Source organism: Mus caroli, unplaced genomic scaffold (assembly GCF_978045245.1).
Source record: "Mus caroli unplaced genomic scaffold, Mus_caroli_1 scaffold_10, whole genome shotgun sequence".
NCBI lineage: Eukaryota > Metazoa > Chordata > Mammalia > Rodentia > Muridae > Mus > Mus caroli.
This window is the reverse complement of record NW_028227265.1, coordinates 102,525,366-102,544,685: the sequence shown is the minus strand read 5'-3', so window position 1 is coordinate 102,544,685 and position 19,320 is coordinate 102,525,366. Positions and strand designations below refer to the sequence as shown.

Genomic DNA, 19,320 nt, shown 5'->3' with positions numbered 1-19,320 from the left:
TTTAATATCTACAGGAACTAACGTCTCCTAAGTCCTATTCTTGGATTTCTTTCACAACCTTTTCTTATTCCTGGAGTTCCATTTCCATAACACCCTACGTAGTACAGAAATAGACCAAATTTGAACTGATGACTAATTAGTTTAAAGTAGGAACTGTAGAAGAAGTAAACTTTCCAAACCCAATTAATGCTCTGATGTTCATTTCCAATGACTGAAAATTCACCCAAGAACAACAGTATAGTAAAGGGTAAGGCTTTATTTTTCTTTGGCCTTCATGGTCACAGGTATGCATGAGAATATAGATGTACACTGGACCCCACCAAAAATAAATAGAATGTTATCTTCTAGACGGGCCCCTCTGGTGTTATGTTCCATAGTAATAACTTTTAATTTCATTGTTAATTCAGTAATGGACATCAACAAATATAACAAAATATTATACACCAACTTTGCTTGGTGTTAGAATACATTGGGATAGGCATTCCCAATTATTGGGATAGGCTGAAATTAACAGGATGGATTCTGGAAAGGCTGGCATACACCTATGTCTTAGTCTTATACTTAGGAAGCTGAAACTGAAGGATCATCTCAAAAAATAAAAATAAGAAGGCATGAAGAATGGAGTTAGAGCTACAGCTGACCCATCAAATACCTTCTGGTGCTTAAGAAAATAACATTATACTTGTATTATTATGCAATAAAATATATAAAAGAAAGAAAAAGTAGCCCTAACAAAGACAAGCAAATGGGAGATCATCAGCAATGTCACCAGTGATAACTGTGTGAGCATACATAGATATGTTCAAATTACGTGATTTCTTATGATTATTGCAAACACTAGTTTGCACAGCAAAAGAATAAGATTTGTATGTGTAGTATGTACATGCCTGCCTACACATATATGTATATTCAAATCTCATGAGTTTTGTGATTGTTGCAAACACTAAGTAGGCATTTTGAAGTTAACTTCTTGTTTAAGGATGCAGTACAGATTCTCTGTCTCTGATGAGACCTCCTCTGGACTTCTGTGGTCAGTTACCATAGGAAGGAAAGTACAGACCTTATGGAGAGAACATCAATAAGGATCTTGTCACATTTTTTATTTCTTTGTTTACTTATTTTGTCGTTCTGTACATCCATCCTTTGTTTACATCTAGTTGCTTTTTTATATGAAGTCTAGCTAAATGCTAGGAAAATTGTTAGGAAACTTTTGTGCAGCTCCTTATGAATATTCGTTTTAACAGCCCGTCTTTGTGCGAGTTCAACGGAGATGGAGAGCTCGAACGTCCATGGAACCTGAAAAAAGTGGAGAAGATACAGGAGCTGCTCAAGAGAAAGGTGAGAACGTTATTAATAAGAAGTAATGTGGAAGAATTCTTATTAATACAGGAAGATATAGGACCCTTTTGCTTAGCATGGTCATTCTACTTAAGAGTAAACTAGCAAATGACATTAATCTTTATTTCTTCCTAACCTTCCAAAAGAAGTTACATTGCAAGTGTTGGTAAGAAAGCTAAAGTAGATTTAAAATCATCAGAGTTTTTGTCTAAAATGAGAAGTTTTAGGAAATGGAAGAGTATTTAGGAGGAGAGAACAAAGATTTAAATGGGAAGAGTTACAGGTAGCGGGAAATGAGGTCATTGTACACAGGTGGGTGTCTCATTACAAAATGAAAAGAGTTGTATTAGAAATATAGGAAAAATAAGACAGAAGCATCAAAGAGACTCTATTTTGAGACTAAGAGTACTTGGAACTAAGAGTGGAATGCAATCTCTACAGGATCAGGGCTGTTCTTTACTTAGAACAACCAAAGTCTCTGTGGAAGGGGAGAGTGCGCACATGTGGTACAGGCTGCTTGGGGTTTTGCAGGCAGAAAAGGGTTGGAACGGGAGATCCCTGTTCATGTCTGTTCATGTCTGTCCTCACGCACTCTCAAAGTGTTAGGCAACAATAGAGGCTTGAGTGCTGATCTGATCAGAAAATTCATAACATCTTAAAAATCCCGTTAGGCAAGTCAATATTCCTGTCTGAGTTTCTCAGCCTACCTGAGACTTTTTGGTCATTAAATCTTGAGCCAGGCTGCAGGGGGTTATTTGGAAAGAATAAACAGGAAGGACATCAGGGAATTAGAAATTTTATGGATGTATGTGTGCAGAAGTTCTAGTCAGGGGTGGAGAAAGAGGAATACACAAGAAAGAGGCTAAAACAATGGTAAGGGGGTCTGAAAAAAGGCATAAGGATTCATACTGTTGGCTGTTTGCTTGAAAAGAAAAACATGTACATCTGTGTAAAAACATATATAGATGTATATTATGTAACTATAAATTCATTTCACACTATCTACTCGAAAAGAAAAACATGTGCCTGTGTGTGTGTGTGTATATATATATATATATATATATATATATATATATATATTGCATATAAATATATTTCATAAAATTATACACATATATTTTCATCTGGGCTGACAATGCTATCTGCAAGAGTCAAAAACTTCCTGACAAACCCGTCAAAATCAGGCATGAGAACTCCTCTGTTGAGTTGTTGGCCAAGGTTGTCTGAGAGATTCCCAAAACATAGAGGAGCCCCCGGGCCCTGAAGTGACTGGTGCCTTCAGCAACAGGCATTTATTGACCTTCCATCTCTGGAGGACAACCAAGGCCAATAGCAACAGTCTGTGAGCTCCTGTGATTGTGTGTACTTAAACATTTGGTTTCTTAAGCTGCATTCGCTTCTTTCACTGGAGCCCCATGTGCACACTTAGCTTCAACTCTGTGCTTCCTCCTGCATATCTGTTTTGTACACAAGTCTCAGGATAACTGTGCCCATTTCTTGGGAACAAAACACCCATGGAAGGAGTTACAGAGACACAGTTTGGAGCTGAGACGAAAGGATGGACCATCTAGAGACTGCCATATCCAGGGATTCATCCCATAATCAGCCTCCAAACACTGACACCATTGCATACACTAGCAAGATTTTGCTGAAAGGACCCTGATATAGCTGTCTCTTGGGAGGCTATGCTGGGGTCTGGCAAACACAGAAGTGGATGCCCACAGTCAGCTATTGGATGGATCACAGGGCCCCCAATGGAGGAGCTAGAGAAAGTAACCAAGGAGCTGAAGGGGTCTACAACCCTATAGGTGGAACAACAATATAAACTAACCAGTACTCCCCGGAGCTCGTGTCTCTAGCTGCATATGTATCAGAAGATGGCCTAGTCGGCCATCACTGGAAAGAGAGGCCCATTGGACACACAAACTTTATATGCCCTAGTACAGGGGAATGCCAGGGCCAAGAAGTGGGAGTGGGTGGGTGGGGGAGCATGTGGGGGACTTTTGGGATAGCATTGGAAATGTAAATGAAATAAATACCTAATTAAACAAAAAGAAAATCCAAGTCGGGCACTGGTGATGCGTGCCTGTAATTCCAGCACTCAGGAACCAGAGGCGTGTGGATCTCTGTGAGTTCAAGGCCAACCTGATCTATATAGTGAGTTTCATGACAGCCAGGGATACACAAAGGAACCCTGTCTCAAAAAGCCAAAGCAAAACAAAACAACCAACCAAACAAACTGAACCAACAAAAAAAGAAACCAACCAACCAACCAACCAACCAAACACAATCAATCAAACAAACAAAAAACCAAAACCAAACAAAAAACCCAACCCAACCCAAACCAAACTCCCTAATTCTTTATTACTTCATTTTCAAAATCTGTATCACCAGTTAAGTAGATGGTTATGGTTATTTACCTGTCCTTATGTCTAATTTTTAGCTACACACATTTATCTCTCAGGAGCCACAACAGTACAACCAAGGCCACAGGAGGACTGGACAGGATGGCATGCCATTGACAAGAAGCCACAAAAGGTACTCAGAATTTTACATTTTCATATTTAGAGTCTTCTCAGTGATGAATATTTAACCCAGGGTGAGTGAGATACAAGTCATGTAGTGCTGAGGAATAAAGAGATTATCATGTAATGGTTAATTTTAGAACCTTTTGTATAACATTTTTAGTATCTACAGGAACTAACTCCTCCTAAGTCCTATCCTTGATTTCTTTTTTTATTTTCTTTCTTTTCTTTTTTTTATTTCTTAGCTATTTTCTTTACATTTGAAATGTTATCCCCTCTCAGTTTTCCCTCTGCAACCTCCCTATTCCCTTCCCCCTCCCCCTCCCCCTACTCACCAACCCACCCACTCTCACTTCCCTGTCCTGGCATTCCCCTTCACTGTGAAGGGCATCTAGCCTTCACAGGACCAAGGGCCTATCCTCCCGTTGATGACTGACAAGGCCATTCTCTGCTGCATATGTGGCTGGAGCCATGAGTCCCTCCATGTGTACTCTTTGGTTGGTGTTTACTCCCTGGGAGCTCTGGGGGCTGAGGTCTGGTTGGTTCATATTGTTGTTCCTCCTATGGAGCTGTAAACTCCTTCAACTCCTTGGGTCCTTTCTCTAACTCCACCATTGGGGACCTTGTGCTCAGTCCAAGGATTTCTTTTAGAATCTGTTCTTATTGCTGGTGTTCCATCCCTATAATCTTAACCTTGTATATAGAGAGAACAAATTTGAACTGGTGACTGAGTAGTCTAAAGTAGGAACTGTAGAAGAGTGAACTCCAAAACCTGTTTAATGCTTTGATGTTCACTCTCAATGACTGAAAATTCACCCAAGATTTCCCAATAACCAGCAGCATAGCAGAGAGTAAAAGTCTATCTATCTATCATCTTTATCTGTTTATGTATGTATGTATGTATGTATGTATGTATGTATGTGTGTGTGTGTATGTGTGTATCTATCTTATTTTGGACTCTTGCTACCTTCATTATCTCAGTTGTGCATGAGAACATGGATGTTCACTGGACTCCACTAACAATAAATAGAATTGAATGTAGCTTTTGGTGTCAAGCTCCACACTTGACAACCCACTGTTAACATTATTTCAGTGATGAACATCAGCAGATATAGGAAACTACCACACACTGATTTTGTTTGATATTATAATACACTGAGATTGCACACTCCACTTAAAGTCTTGCCCGTTTCAGTTTCTATATGTAATGTGTGGAAAACAATGATAGACACATGCTATCCAGGTACAGCAATGATGTATACTGCCTTGCTGTGGCCATTTTATCTTCTCTGACCTTGAATTATCTCCAGATAGTATCTTTTAAGTGCCCTCCTATTACACACTGGAAAGAGCAGAGTCAGTTCTGCATTGGGAGAGCAGCCAAAGGAGAAACCAAAAAATCCTTACAGCTTCTGTTAGCAAAGGTTTCAGCTCTGAGACCTTTCAGGAAGGTTGTATTTGGGTCAGGGGTGGGAATAAGGTAGATGTTACTCTCTGTACAAGTCCATCCTTCTTGTGGCATCTATGCTTCCCCCTGAAAGAGAAGTAAGATATCTTGGGAGATTTTAGAAGAGGGACATTCAAATAGAAATCTCTAGAAAGTAATTCCCATCAGTCAGATAAATTTTTTATCATGGGAACAAAATAAATGCCTGTCATATTTCAGGAATTTGTCTTTAAAGTTCTTTTGCCCCATTACTTATGAATGTCCTCGTAGTTTTAAAGTCTCTCCGAATTTGGAAAACTTCCATGGGATAAGTTATACTTTCATTTATCTGTAAGGTAAGGAAGCTTTCCCATATGACCCATGTAGCCAGTTCCTTGTAAAAATTTAATATATATTTATTCCCAAGAGGACCAATTAAAACAGTGCATGATTTATCCTCAGCTTACATTATAAAGCTTATATTACATATACCTTATTGTTAATTATAATTTTAATATTTATTATTATTTATATTACATATAAAGCTTACATTATAAAGGCTCTTTTCCTCTGACCTTTCTTTCTTTGATACAAAATGTTTCTGTTCATGTAGATCTTATCAATGTCCCATCCTACCGTAGCAAAAGAATAAGATTTGCTTAAAAATTAGGTGTTTTTGTGGTGATTACACATACTACTCAGGCATTTTGAAGTTAGCTTCTTGTTTAAAGATGTACATTGCAGACTCTTCTGTCCATGATGAGGTCTCCTCTGGACAGCTGCAGTCAGTTACCCTATGGAGAGAAATGCAGATGTGATATAGAAAGCACAAATAAGGATCTTGAGTTTTGTTTCCCCGTACACGCATCTTCTATTTGTATCTCGTTGCTTTTGATAAGAAAGTCTAGCCATGTCTTGGTAAGGCCTTAGGAAATCTCTGTGCAGCTCCTCACCGACATTCATTTCGTCAGCCCATCGCTGAGAGATTTCAACCAAGGTGGAATGCTCGAGTGTCTTTGAATCCTGAAGAAAGTGGAGAAAACATGGGAGTCGCTGAAGAGAAAGGTGAGAACTCTGTTAATAAAATGTTATTGTAAGAATGCCTATTAAATCAGGAAGACAGAGACGTTCTTCTCACCAAAAAGAATTTCACTCCAAAATTTAGGAGTAAAACCAAACACTGAATGTCACTTATCATCTTATCAGTTTTATATTATTGAGACATTACAAGAGTACCTTATGAAAATGTATGTGACCCAATATTACATAATCATAAAACAGACCACCTGGGGAGAGAATGTGGACCCCCTTGATGAACAGCCATCGCTCAATCTAATTTCAAGGCTTCTAACAAGTTGGCACTGCTTCTTTGTATGATCATAGGTCCAGCGTTAGTCTGCTGTCCCTTAGTTGTCATCTCCACACAGCCATCACCACACAGTTCATGAAGGCATGAAAGCCCCAAAGTGCAGTGTGGCTTGGACATGTCTGCCACCAATTATCTTGAGTGATAGCTTTGTCTTAGGGTTTCTATTGCTGTGAAGAGAGGCCATGAACAAGGCAGTTCTTACAAGGGACACCATTTAATTGGGGCTGGCTTATAGTTTCAGAGGTCCAGTCCATTATCACTATGGCAGGAAGCACAACAGCATCCAGGTAGACACAGTGCTGGAGAAGGAGCCAAGAGTTTTACATCCTGGTCCAAAGGCAGTTAAGAAGAGACTTTCTCTTCCACACTGGGTGGAGCTCAAGCATAGTATCTCAAGGCCCACCCCCACAGTGAGACACTGCCTTCAACAAAGACACACCTCCTAATAGTGTCACTTCCTGTGGTCCAAGCATTCAAACACAGGAGACTGTGGGGGCTTAGTCTATTCAAATAACCACAGTTTCTAAAATGTTCATAAATTTACTCAGCATATGAGGGTATGTCTTACTTATAGCAGCTCCTCAGTGGACTTGGCATAGCTTAGAAGGCACATTTTAAAAAAATATTCTTATTAATTTTCGAGAACCCCATCAAATGTGTTTTGAGTCCATTCACCCATTTCCAACATAAAAAAAAAGAATAAAAAACAGTCCGCAACAATAATAACTCTGTAAAGGTATCACTACTTCTGACTTCGAGGTGTACCCTAGAATTATAGAAATATAAACACCATGGTACTGGTGTAGAGTAGATACATTGAACAATGGAAGTAAGTTCTTTATAAATTAAGAGAGTTCTTTATAAATGTAGGAAGAGAATACCAAAGAGTCTCAGAGACTGAGTGGAACCAAAGCACCAACTTGTACCCATCATTATCCCTGGGAAGACACTGGGGTTGAAGTGCCAGGCCTTAGAGAACTAGGTTTTCTTCACAGTAGGGAGACATAGCAACTGTGGCTGGTCGTACTTATTCTTGGCTCTTTCCATTCACTGCTGCTCTACTTCTCTTGTCTTGCCTTCCAATTATTTTGCCTTCCTGATCTCTATTTTTCTAAATTCACTCTTTAGGAGAGACCTCAGACAATACTGTTACTAACCATTACTAACATGTTGGTTTATATCCAGCACATTGCAGACATGAACCTTCACTCTTGCTCTCTCTCAGTCAGCAGTCAATAATTGCCTGTAGCTCTTCATTTAGGGGTGGAGAAGTTGAAATTTCCCCATACACTTTGCCATATCAAATGGTTTGGCCATTGTTTAGATCTTAATTTGACAACCATATTGTTTAGATTTTATGCTTATAGCTTCCTTGTCATATACAGAAGACACAATCCCAAGTAGACTTCCTGGCTCATATGATTTTCCAGGCCCTTTATCTGTCAGACTCTAAGTTGTAGGTGTATGGGTTTTGCTGTAGCTAATATAATGGGTCATGGGCTTCCCAAAAATCAGTTGTGACCTTCTGTTATGGTCTTTGTTTATTGTTTCAAGAAACTCTTGGATGAGGGATGAAAACTACACTTATCTGTGGGTGTAGAAAGAAGTTAGAGATTATACTGGTCCAGGAAAGTGATGAGCAGTAGGTAGTCCTCCAGGTTCCATGGCCTCGCTAGCCTCAGGTCAGTTCAATAAATTTAAAGCACCAGGGATGGTTTCTCTCCTGTGGAGAGGGCTGTGAGTCTAATTAGACAGCTGTTGTTTACAGCCAAGGGATTAGACAGCTGTTGTTTACAGCCAAGGGATTGGTTTTCTAGCTAGTTAGTTTCCAACACCAAGTGGTCAGTCCAAATAACATATATATCCAAGTAGCACAGAGCAGAGTCAGCAGGCTATATTTGTAAATTTAAACACACACACACACACACACACACACACACACACACAGAGTGAGAGTGAGAGAGAGAGACAGAGAGAGAGAGAGAGACAGAGAGACAGGGGGGAGAGAGAGAGGAGAGAGAATTTGTAATAATAATAATTAAAGAAAAAAGCTGAGGGGCATGGAAGGGTTAGTGAGAGGGTACAGAAGACGGAATGATGTAAACACAATAAATGTATACAAAATAAACAATAATTTAATAAAAGAAGGGAGAGTTGGATATCTGAAGAAATAACACCTCAAAGAGGAAGTAAATTTTTGGAAAAAAGTAAGCCCTCTTAGGTAGCTAAGGGAAAGCATACACTTTCCCTTAGCTAGTAGAACTAGCTTTCTTTCCCTTTCTTTCCCTTTCACTTAGTAGAACTAAAGATTGCAGATAGAATCAAGGGAGATGGCCCAATTTGTGCCAAGTCTTCTAAGAAGGGAGCCATTTGTCAGAGTCATTTATAAGGAAGGTGTTCACATAATGAGATGTAAGAAGTTAGAATTAAGAAAATGCCTAATAGAGTTTTAAAGTAGAGAATAGTGTGCAGAGTGACTGTATGTGATTTTGTGTACCTACCAATTCTCTTTCCAGAGTTGTGCTGGTTTCTGTTGACTGGAAACACTTGTCCATACGCCTTTGTCCTTAATGTCAACATTGTGTCTCCTCTTGGTGTATGAATCTCTAGATAATAACATATTCCAAGCCTGTAAACATCTAGTTGAATTTTAGGCTGAAATGAGCATTTAATTGTTAAATTAAAAATCCAAGTCTTCATTACTTCGTTTTTCAACTTCCGTATCACCAGTTAAGTAGACTGTTGTGGTTATTTCTTGGTCCTCGTGTTTGATTTTAACTACACATATGTATCTCTCAGGGTCCACAACGGTACAACCAAGGCCAGAGGAGAACCAGATGCGATGGGGTGGCAGTGAGAAGATGCAGTGGAAGGTATTCAAGACTTTACATATTTTTAAAGATTGTTTTCACTAGTGATGTTTACAACAGGCTAAGGCAGTTATAAGTTACACTGTCCTCGTGAGGCATCATTGTCTCACTATCATAATAAGATCACGTCTAGTATATGATATCTAATTTTAGAACATGTCGTCTATTGTGCCATGCATAATGTTTTCAAAATCCTCAGTGACTAACTCTCTCTTAGCTTTCTCCTTGGATTCCTTTCATCACAACCTTTTCTAACTTCTGGAGTTCCATTCCTATAATGTCCCAGTACAGAGATAGGCCAAATTTGAACTGAAGACTTGGTAGTTTAAAGGGTGAATAGTAGAAGAATAATCCCTCCAGAACCTGATTAATGCTATGACGATCATCCCCAATAGCCGAACATTCTAACAATATATGAATATAGAGTTCTATCATGACACTGTTTTATCAAACTATCTCTTGAAACCAAAGTGACTGAACTTTTGCTGGACCTTGCAACCAAATTAATAATATGCCTTAAAATCACTTTTAACTATGTACTTAGCCTGGTATCCTACTAAGTACTCAGCCGCTTAAGCTTAGTCAGCCTTTAAGAGACAATTTAAGCAACCTACTGTGCCTTGTTTATGTAATCAGCTTTACAACCTGAGCGAATGTACAACATTAATCTCAAGCTATGTACCATTCCATTCGCTGGGACAGAATAATGTATGTGCATGTGTGTGTGTGTGTGTGTGTGTGTGTGTGTGTGTGTGTTGTAGTAATCATTTGCTGAGAGTACACAACATGCTGACAGCAACCTTAAACAATTCAGATCTCATAAGTATTTGAAGCAATGAGTGGATATAGTTGAAAACAGCTGTTTGCCATTTTGAGTGGTAGTCAAGGTCAGACAGTGATTCCTTCCCTTTAAAGCTCTAGTAAATATTTCTGCAAAAACTGTCCTTGTTCTTTTTCCCACATATTCTGTCCTGTTATACAAATACAGAACAAAGCCCTTTGTTAGGGACAGAAACCGATACAGACACACAGGCACAGACACATGCAAGCACAGATACAGAACAGAAAGATCATATACACACACACCCCCAGAGAGACATCAGACAGAACAGTAAATGAACTAAATACAGACAGGAGACACAGGCAATGAAGTGGAGAATTTGACTTTGGGCTCACAGTTGGTAAAATGAACTGGAGAGGAAATTGCTGTATTTTTATTTATTAATGCACCATCATCATAGATATAACTAAACACTTCCCATCCTCAGTGTCTTTATATTCCCCGTTGTCTTGGCAGCAGAAAAGAAAATAGCCACCAGCCACTTGTATCCCCATGGCATGTGGACATAGATGTGGCCCTCAGTGCCAGACACATGTTAGGAGCTTAGATTTTATGTTCTACCACTTATGAATGATTCATATAGTTTTTATTATTCTTTCTTAATTTTAAAAGCTTTCATGGCATATGTAATTTTCTGATGCTTTAATTAACTGCTAACCTAAGAAAGTTTTCTATATGATGTGGTCTCTATGTAATCAGATATTTTCTTACTAAAAGCATTGACTTTTAATATAGTTATAATGTTAATCTTATAACAATGATGAGCGAAATTCCAAGAGGACATGGTAGAAAGGCTCTTTTCTTGTCTATTTTTTTTTGCAAGAAAGAGCATGTCTGTCCATGAAAAACATCTCATTATCTAATTCTATAACAGCAAGAGGATAATGAGATTTGTTTTCATAAACATTTTCACAATTCTGGTGGTTTGTGATTATTGAAAGTAGTCTAGGCATTCTGAAGCTAACCTCTTGTTCAAAGATGCACTGTATAGTCTCTTATATAATTATGTCTCCTCTAGACTTCTATGGCCAATTACCACATGAGAGAAAATACAGATGTATTTAGATAGCACACATAAGGATCTATATTCAAAATATGTTTTTGGTTTTCTACACATGTGACTTTATATGTAGTTGATTTTGAGAAAGGAAAAGGTGATGTTAGGAAATGTTGACAGCTCCTTACTGATGCTCATTTTATCAGCCCATCCTTGAGCGGTTCCAACTGAAGTGGAGTGCCCGAGTGTCTGTGGGTCCTGAAAAAAGCAGAAGACACAGAGGAGCTGGTAAAGACAAAGGTGAGCACTCTGTGCATAGAGAGTCATTGTTGGGCTGCAGAGATAGCTCAACCACTAAAGGCAAGGCTCACAACCAAAATAAAAGTCTTTGCAGGGAGTGCCCACTGATACAGGAAGACAGAGAACACCGTCTTTACCAAAGAAAGCTGCCCACTAAATATTTATGAACTAGAAAGTCCTAAGTAGGTGTGTGTATGTTCTCAAGCTTCTGAAAGAATTCACATCCAGATATTATTGGAGAAACTGCAATAGGATATAGAGCATCAGTCTTCTATTTAAAATGAGAATTTTAGGAAACAGAGGAATGCTTAGGAAGAGGGAGCAAAGATTAAAATGGGCTAAGATACAAAGAATAATTGCATGGAAATCATGTCATGGTTTTAGTTGAGATTCTAGAAATAAATCCTTTGCAAAATAAAGGGCAGTGGTCCTGTAAATGTAGGAAGAAGATAAATAAGATAGAAGCAACAAAAGTTCTCAGCGATGAGCAGTAGGACCTAAAGCCAGTGGGTGCCTTATATCCCTCATTGCTGAAAATGCATTAAGGAAAGAAATAGCAAGTCTTAAATCGACAGGTTTTCTTTACAGTAAATGATGATAGGCAGTTGTAGATAGTGGTATCTGTACTCAAGTACTCAAGTTATTGTCAAGGACAGTGGCTCCTTCTCTCCAACACTCCTCCCCCTCTCTTGTGCCATCTTCCACACCTCCTCACTTGCCTGTTCTCAAGCTTCAGGAATCACCTTAGGCAGTACCTGTGTATGAACATCACAGAAACATTTGTGTCCAACACATTCCAGGGCAGGAACCAATAAGAATTTAGTGAACACTTATTGAGTAAAGTAAATGAGATAGTGATTAAACACACACACACACACACACATACTGACCCAAATAAGAGCTGGAGCGATAGCTCAGTGGTTAAGAGTTGTAGAGGAATTTTAATCCAGAAACATGGCTACTCTGGCCAGACTTCAGAGAAACCTTTAGTACATCCCTTTAAGCCCAACCAGTGTAGGTCAGGTTAGTTTATAGAAGAAAGTTTATAGAAGAAAGTAGTAGGGATGTTCTTTACTGGCTTGCCTCCTACTCTCTTATAGAACCCAAGACTACCAGCCCAGGGAATGGTCCCACCCACAAGGGGCCTTTCCCCCTTGATCACTAATTGAGAAAATGCCTTACAGTTGGATCTCATGGAGGCATTTCCTCAACTGAAGCTCCTTTCTCTGTGATAACTCCAGCTGTGTCAAGTTGACACAAAAATAGCCAGTACACCATGTTTGAAAGTGACTTCAAACTGGGGGACAGACAAAGTGATGAATCAGAAAAAGATTTGACAGAATGAGTCAGAGATAGGATATGTTCAACTTTCAGGAGAAGAACACAGAAAAGAAAAGCTATTTAAGAGCAGTTCAGAGAGAGAGAGTTGGGAGTTGAGTCAGTGGGGAGTCAGTGCAATGAAGTTGAATTTATTTGTGAGTTGATGCAGTTTAGTGCAGGTCAGCAGAGGCAGTTGAAGGCAGAGAATAAGAAGAAGCCAGAAGATTAGGACAACTTGCCAAAATTAGTTTTAGGCTAAGCAGAGCAATTCAATGAGAAAATGAGAGAAGACAGAATCAATTGGCTTGAAGAGTAGTTTGGGATTGGGTTACTGAGTGAAGTAACCCAATCACAAAAGAACTCACATGATATGCACTCACTGTTAAGTGGTTATTAGCCCAGAAACTTAGAATACCCAAGATACAATTTGCAAAACACATGAAACTCAAGAAGAAGGAATACCAAAGTGTGGATACTTCGTCCCTCCTTAGAATGGGGAATAAAATACCCATGGAAGCAGTTACAGAGACAGAGTTTGGAGATGAGACAGAAGGAACGACTATGCAGAGACTGCCCCATCTGGGGATCCATACCATAATCAACCACCGAACGCAGACACAATTGCATATGCCAGCAAGATTTTGCTGACAGGTCCCTGATATAGCTGACTCTTGTGAGGCTATGCCAGTGCCTGGCAAATACAGAAGTGGATGCTCAGAGTCATCTATCAGATGGAACACAGGGCCCCCAATGGAGGAGCTAGAGAGAGTACCCAAGGAGCTGAAGGGGTCTGCAACGCTATAGGAGGAACAATGATATGAACTAACTAGTACCCCCGGAGCTTGTGTTTCTAGCTGCATATGTAGCAGAAAATGGCCTAATTGGCCATCATTGGGAGGAGAGGCCCTTGGTCTTGCAAAGATTATATGCCTCAATATACGGGAATACCAGGTCCAGGAAGTGGGAGTGGGTGGGTTGGAGAGCAGGGTGGGGGGAGGGCTTAAGGGACTTTTGGGATAGCATTTGAATTGTAAATGAAGAAAATAGCTAATATAATAATAATAAAAAAGGAAGAGTAGTTTGGGCCAGAATGTCTGTTGAAGCAGACAGCCAGAGTTCAGAAAGAATGAGAAAGGGTGGACTTCTCAGCAGTAAGCCTCTGAGATGACCATTTCATCAGGCAAATAAAAGATACTTTTATAAAGAGCACTGGATGTTTCTTCTGAGCACTTGGCTCCACTGCCATTACCCACAAGGATGGCTTAAAGCCCTGTGTAACTCCAGTTCTATGTGATTTGATACCTAATTCTGTGCTCTGTAGTCACCAGTCACTCACATGGTAACTGATATACATGCAGACAACACACCCATACATATAAAATAATAACAGTAATGATGAGGGTGATGATAAGATGATGATGATTAATAATAATAAATTATAACAATAGAGTTAAAAACTGAAAAAAGGTGGTATGAACATTGTCAATTTTAGGCCAGAAGTAAAAAATTAGCTATCTAAAGAAATAACTGACACTTCAAATGGAAAGGAGACATTTGAAAAAGGATAAAATTCTAAGGTAGTTCAGAGAAAAGTATATTTTGACCTGGAAAATGAGAATCCAGAAAGACTTCACATCCTTTGCTGAGTTTTAGGAAAAAGAAAAGGTGTGTCAAAATAGTAGAGAAACACATTTGCAATATGGGGAAGAAGGTGTTTGCATAAAGATGTGTAAGAACTTGTAGGAAAGTAAATCTTTGATAAATTCCTCTCCTCAGATAGAAATAGTATGTAGTGTAGCTTTATGTGACTCCACATTATCATCAACTTAGTTTCTGTGTGTGTAGTCATTTCTGTTTACTTGGACAGCTTTTGCATGCATTTTTGACATATGTGCCTCCTAGTGTATATCTATTTGGTATATGGAATTCTTGATAGTTGTATACATTTCCTAAACCAGTAAATAAATATTCATTAATTTAAATGTTTAATTCTTAAATTAATGTCCAAGGTGGTTTGGTGGTGGTGGTGGTGGTTCCTCTTCCTCCTCCTCCTCCTCCTCCTCCTCCTCTCCTCCTCCTCCTCCTCCTCCTCCTCCTCTTCTTCTTCTTCTTCTTCTTCTTCTTCTTCTTCTTCTTCTTCTTCTTCTTCTTCTTCTTCTTCTTCTTCTTCTTCTTCTTCTTCTTTTTCTTCTTCTCCTTCTTCTTCTTCTGCCTCTTTTCCTCTTCCTCCTCCTCCCCCTCCTCCCCCCTCCTCCTTCTTCTTCTCCTTGATTTCCAATGACTGGTTATATAGATGATCATTTTCTGACTGTTTAGATTGTTAATTTTAACCACTTGTATGAAATTTTTAGTAGAACCCACTGTACGAGTTTCATCAGAACAACATTCAAGATGTCACAGCAGTGTGAAGAAGCCACAGTTGGTATGTGACTAGATATTGTTTTTCTTTTTGGAAAAAATGATCACAATCCAGGTCCACTTACTTTGTGGACTAATGTGGAGTATCACTAGGTGATAAATTAATATATAATTTAACACCTTGCAAGCTATTTCCAGTAAGGCATCTTTTAACTATCTATAGTGACTAATGCCTAACCCTCATTCTTGGTAGCTTTCCACAGTATTTCATTTCTGGTTTTTTGTCCAATACCATAACCACATTTCATATTTACAAAGCAGATTAAACTTGACTTATCACTAAAATGTTTAAGTTATGTGTATTTACCACTGCTGACATGATTAATGTGAAGTCACTGTCATCTCCATTTAGTCATTTCTTCTTAGATTTCCTGTTGCCTGCAAATAAGCGTTTACTTCATTTGTTCAGTGCACTTGTCTTCAATACACCCAGTGTGTGAAGCAGTAGGGTTGTACATGGATCCCTAGGATACCCAGGATTAGAATGACAGTGTCCTGAGTCGAGTCCTTGTCACCTTTTCCAAATAATAACTTGCTATTGGACAGCAACCGTTGCTTGATTCCTTCATGGTGAAGCTGTGCTTACTATAACTATGATCTGTGGTTGCTATGATCTTGATAAATTTCCAGTTACTGAATAGAACAGATTAGGATGTTGTGCTATATCATTCCAGGGCAATAAAGGAAGTGTCAAACACTGTGACTGCTTCATGTAAAATTCACAGATGACATCATCACAGAAAAGATGCTGAGGTCTCTTTTTAACACGGGGCTGAGAGACATGAAGTCTAAATTCAGTGAAGGTCATTTGCAGGTGTATCTCTTGTGTGTCTGTGTATTTCATGTTTCTGAGTGCGCAGTATGTTTATGTGTGCATCCATGCATGTGGATGTGAGCACACACATACACTGCAATATGTGTGTTGGTGAGTCAGGGTTTCTTTAGTCTTTTTCTATTGGGAATTCCAGAATAGCTGGCTCTAGAGTTTCTGGTAATTCTCCTTTCTTAGTCTCCCATGTTCTTGCAGAAGTGCTAGGACTATAAACAGTACTACTGTGCATCAGGATTTTAAGTGGGTTCTTGGAATTTGAACTCTGCTCCTCATGCTTTCATGGCATGTTCTTTTGCCCACTTAGCCACCTTTGTTGCCTGAGGACTTTCTTAACATGACTGCTGTACTGCCCAACAAAGATGAGGAAAGAGTTCATGGGGAAGGACCTGTGGACAAAGTGAATTCTGGCTCATATCTATCCACTTCTGTCTTAGCATCTTGTTTATTTCTGGAGGCAAGAAGTAGTATACCCATCACATTTATTCTTACAAAATATGGACAACAAAATGTAGCAACCAGTGACTGTCATGGTTCAGTGATTTAACAAAATTTCAGATAAATCCTTTATCTTAACTTAAAAATGTGTTATTACTGTGTTTGTGAACATGACGTGTGTTGGCATATGTTGAGAAGTTATGACAACTATGTGAAATTCATTCTTTCCTCCCACTTTTGAGTTCCCAAGACTGACCTTGGATTACCAGGCTTGTGTGATATGCACCAGCACTCAGGTGACACTTCATATTTTCTACTCATTTGTTTCTATTTTTAAAAATTAAACTATAACAACACTTTCCCCGTTTGCTCTTTCCTCTTTTCAAGCCCCCACATGCTCTCCTATCCCTGCTCCCTTTCAAATCCATGGCTTCTTTTTCTTTGTTACTGTTTTTCACACACACACACACACACACACACACACACACACACACACACACACACACACATACACATACCAAGTTTGCTACCAAGTAAACAAGAAGTAAACACACAAGAAAGTAACCACAAATCCTATCCAGCCATGATTTCTTTTTTTTTTTAATTTATTTTTTTATTAGGTATTTTCCTCGTTTACATTTTCTTTTTTTTAATTTTTAATATTTTTTATACGTATTGTCCTCAATTACATTTCCAATACTATCCCAAAAGTCCCCCATACCCCCCCCCCCCCACTTCCCTACCCACCCATTCCCATTCTTTTGGCCCTGGCATTCCCCTGTATTGGGGCATATAAAGTTTGCAAGTCCAATGGGCCTCTCTTTCCAGTGATGGCCGACTAGGCCATCTTTCGATACATATGCAGCTAGAGACAAGAGCTCCGGGGTACTGGTTAGTTCATCATGTTGTTCCAACTATAGGGTTGCAGATCCCTTTAGCTCCTTGGGTACTTTCTCTAGCTTCTCCATTGGGAGCCCTGTGATCCATCCAATAGCTGACTGTGAGCATCCACTTGTGTGTTTGGTAGGCCCCGGCATAGTCTCACAAGAGACAGCTATATCTGGGTCCTTTCAGCAAAATCTTGCTAGTGTATGCAATGGTGTCAGCGTTTGGAAGCTGATTATGGGATGGATCCCTGGATATGGCAGTCTCTAGATGGTCCATCCTTTCATCACAGCTCCAAACTTTGTCTCTGTAACTCCTTCCACGGGTGTTTTTAATTCACAAAGAGTCAATTAAAAGCATTAAAAAATAAAAATAAATAAATAAAACACAAAGTACTAAGCACTTTTAAAATATAAGTTTAAACATGTTCTTATATTCCAATTTTTATGAAATATAATTACATATTTAGAATCTAAAGACAGAAAACATGTTTATTTTAAGAGAAGAGATTTATAAGAAAAAGAATATATTATATGATGCTGAATATACATTCTCCTTAGGAATGGAAATATTTTTGAGTGATTTTCTTGAGTAGGAAAGTAGATTGGAAAGAAAGACCTAGCCATGAGGAAAATTTTTCCTTAAATTATGGATAAATAAAAACATGCAAATATCACATATTGTATGAAGGTCTTCCTTACTGAGAATTTCAAACTGAATGTGATGGGAGAGGGTAAAAGTTGCCCTTTCCTGTGTTTGTATACAAGGACAAAAATACAAATTAAACTTAGAAATTACACTGGACTAAAAAGTGACTATAGATGGTCTCCTCTGAGGTCACAGTCTCTCTAGCCCTGGGAAGTCAGCTAGATTCCCAGTACCAAGCATGATCTGTCTTCTGTTGACTGGGCTTTAAATCCAATTAGACAGCTTTTGGTTGCCACCAAGATATGAGTGTCACTATTGCACCCTTACAGAAATCTTGCTATACTGCTCAATGCTGTGGATCATAGAAATCATGGCTGCTCTGTATATCTACATGTCTCCTCTGGTCTTTGATGGTCATTTAAGTATGACAGTTTTTTACTTATTCTTATGTGAATTTCATAAATAGATACATTGTATTTTGATTGTATTTACCCCAGCATCTCCCTCTAGCTGTTCTCTTTTGTGTAACTCTCTCAGCTTCCTGTACACTTTCTTACTAACCCCATGAGTTCAATTTCTGCTGCCCATATACATGTGGGTACTGGACCATTTGATGATTGTGCCCATTTTATGTCATCAGAAATACAGTGAAAGAAAAATTGATTTGGAGAGCACAGATGAGAATTCCCCTTGAAGTTTTTCAATACTTAAAAAAAATGCTATCGCTTTAAAAGGTGTAAATTGAGTTTGGGGGGTAGAGGGGCAGAAATAACTGGGACAAATCTATTCCGTTAATTATGATATTAAATTTACCAGCATATCCTGGAGCGACTTCAGCGAAAGTGGAGTGTTCGTGTATGTATGGAGACAAATCAAAGAAAAGGCAAGACAAAAGCGGCTCAGATGACATGTAAGAGCTGTATTTCATGAGAGAGGAGGGCTGAGAAATTCTCCTCACTGCTGGAAAGTACCTGGGAAAATGTTTGCACAATGACTCTTTTCAAATGCAGGTTAAATTGAGAAAACCACGGAGACAGCCTAAGTATGATTTAAGTATATGCGTTTTTAAGGGGGCTATCTCAGGAAATGAGGGTATTTAAGAGAAAGGGATGAGGC

At 38.9% G+C, this 19,320-nt stretch overlaps 1 protein-coding gene across 8 annotated transcripts in view; it reads left to right on the top strand.

Moving 5' to 3' along the window:
* The window catches only part of LOC110300178 (uncharacterized), a 149,190-nt gene that overhangs the window by 91,886 nt on the left and 37,984 nt on the right, over positions 1 to 19,320 (top strand). For 5 of the 8 annotated variants that reach the window (XM_085844040.1, XM_085844044.1, XM_085844041.1 and 2 more), the window contains exons 43-49: positions 1,245 to 1,338; positions 3,782 to 3,876; positions 6,261 to 6,354; positions 9,458 to 9,531; positions 11,573 to 11,666; positions 15,338 to 15,408; positions 19,021 to 19,114. In XM_085844040.1, the coding sequence (XP_085700166.1) occupies positions 1,245 to 1,338; positions 3,782 to 3,876; positions 6,261 to 6,354; positions 9,458 to 9,531; positions 11,573 to 11,666; positions 15,338 to 15,408; positions 19,021 to 19,114 (616 nt within the window). The remainder of the gene's footprint in view (positions 1 to 1,244; positions 1,339 to 3,781; positions 3,877 to 6,260; positions 6,355 to 9,457; positions 9,532 to 11,572; positions 11,667 to 15,337; positions 15,409 to 19,020; positions 19,115 to 19,320) is intronic. The other 3 variants (XM_085844043.1, XM_085844042.1, XM_085844038.1) reach the window with 2 other exon arrangements.